The sequence below is a fragment of the Bison bison genome, unplaced genomic scaffold (assembly GCF_000754665.1).
Source record: "Bison bison bison isolate TAMUID 2011002044 unplaced genomic scaffold, Bison_UMD1.0 scf7180017864371, whole genome shotgun sequence".
Taxonomy (NCBI): domain Eukaryota; kingdom Metazoa; phylum Chordata; class Mammalia; order Artiodactyla; family Bovidae; genus Bison; species Bison bison.
The window spans coordinates 11,943,361-11,945,126 of record NW_011494943.1 but is presented as its reverse complement, the minus strand read 5'-3'; the positions used below and the strand labels follow the sequence as shown (position 1 = coordinate 11,945,126).

Here is a 1,766-nt window from a genome sequence, read left to right as displayed (position 1 = left end):
ACCAGCTTTGTCTTTGCCTGTGGATTTCTTCCCGGAGGTCTTTGAGGCTTCGGACCCGTCATGAGCCTTAGGAGACAGGCTGGGAGCAGTGGCCTCACTGGGCGGGGGCGCCTCACAGGAAGATTTCTTGGTCCTCCGGCAGCTGCTGGACACCAGCAGGGCTGGCGAGGGCTCCGTGCCTGCAGGGTGGACCAGGGGCCTCAGTGCTGTGCCGCTGGGGCGACCTCTTCCCCGTGAGTCTCTTCTTGGGAGACCAGGGAGCCTATGTCTGGACCCAGAAGAAGCCCGCCGAACTCCAGCTGTATGGGCTGACCCAGGAAGGAAGAACGCCACCCTAGAGGGCCCCGGGGCTCACACTGGATCTTGAAGTCCGGAGGCAACAGCCTGATGTTGGAGACAGCGATGTGGCCAGTGTCCCCATCATCAAACTCCACCACCACGGAGTCCAGGTCCTCTTCCTCATCACTGGAGGCACCTGGAGACAGAGCCCACCTAAGCATACTGCCCTCCGCTCCGTGCCCAAGAGGCTCTCCCAGGTGGCCCGGTGGCCGGGACAGGAGAATGATGGGATGGGCTCCAGAGCGCCTGACAAATGATGCTGGGACATTCTGCTCCCTGATCACATTTGACCTTGGAGCTGCCGTGGCAGCCAGGAGCAGCCCGCCTCCCCTCCACCTCCTGAAGTGCCGCCAGAGAGGCAATATTACCGCCATCCATCACCGGCATCCCAGGGCACACACGCAGGGACACAGGGCCCCCGACCTCCCCCTGTGCACAGGCTCACGGATGCAGACACATGCCTGGCTGAGGCCTGCCAGCCGATTTGCCCACCCACCTGTCCGACCCCAGGGTCCCCACATCCTGTGCCAGGGGAGCAGGGAGCGGAAGGATTCACCCCAGTGCCCAGGTGACCAGTTCATAACCCTCAGGTCCGGGGCTCTGGGGCCCCTCTCTGCTAGGCCTTCTGGTCAGCCAGAAGCTCCACCCTGTCCCTACCTAGGCAGCCCCTCACCTTTTCCTGTTGACCAAGGAGCTGAGGTTATCATCTGTCTTATCCGACCCGCTTCGGCCTGGGAAGCAGGGCTGGTAGGAAGCCTTGCTTGAGAGACAGGGTTCCCCCGCCCCGGCACCCTAGGGGTCTTGGAGGGGCCTCTGGTCTGTAGCTTTGCCTGAGGGGAGGAGTTGATAGGCCTCGGTGGGGGTCCCCGGGTGGCGCTCACCTCGCACTACATTGCCTGGATACAGGCAGCGGGACTTCTGGCTCCAGTAGGCACAGACCCTTGTGCCAGGCGGGAGGTACCGGCTGGACTGTGGTCGGACATCCAGAACCTGTGGGAACAGTAGTTCGGCAGCCGTGAGCGGGCTGGCCAAGGGGTGCCCAGGAGGGGCTGGGTGCCGTCAGGCCCACCTCCCTGGGGTGGTGAGCCGAGCAGGGGCTGTCCGCTCACCGCCTCCTGCAGCAGCTGCTCCAGAGAGTAGATCCTTTGCCGGTTGCCTCTCTCTCCCTCAATGACGATGCTGTAGCTGGGGGTGGGGGGGTGCATGGCAAGAGGTGCATGAGACAGGCTTGCAGACCCCCCTGCCCCCAGCCCCCCTGCACACACGCTGGGGCCTCACATGTCGGGGGGCTGCAGGGTCCTGACGCTGCCTGCGTACAGCAGACTGTCCTCCTTGGGGATGAGCACAGGCAGCCCGTCCTGCAGGTCCTCCTTATGAATGGTGCACGAGCGTGCTGGGGAGACCAGGGCGTCAGTGCCCGGCCCCCC

General features: G+C 64.2%; 1 protein-coding gene across 1 annotated transcript in view; it reads right to left on the bottom strand.

Annotated features, from left to right (window-relative positions):
* The window catches only part of BAHCC1 (BAH domain and coiled-coil containing 1), a 58,019-nt gene that overhangs the window by 4,606 nt on the left and 51,647 nt on the right, over positions 1–1,766 (bottom strand). The window contains exons 23-27 of the mRNA XM_010856528.1: positions 1,618–1,744; positions 1,449–1,524; positions 1,221–1,329; positions 356–475; positions 3–179 (exon numbers count right to left, since the gene is read on the bottom strand). Coding sequence (XP_010854830.1) covers positions 3–179; positions 356–475; positions 1,221–1,329; positions 1,449–1,524; positions 1,618–1,744 — 609 coding nt within the window. The remainder of the gene's footprint in view (positions 1–2; positions 180–355; positions 476–1,220; positions 1,330–1,448; positions 1,525–1,617; positions 1,745–1,766) is intronic.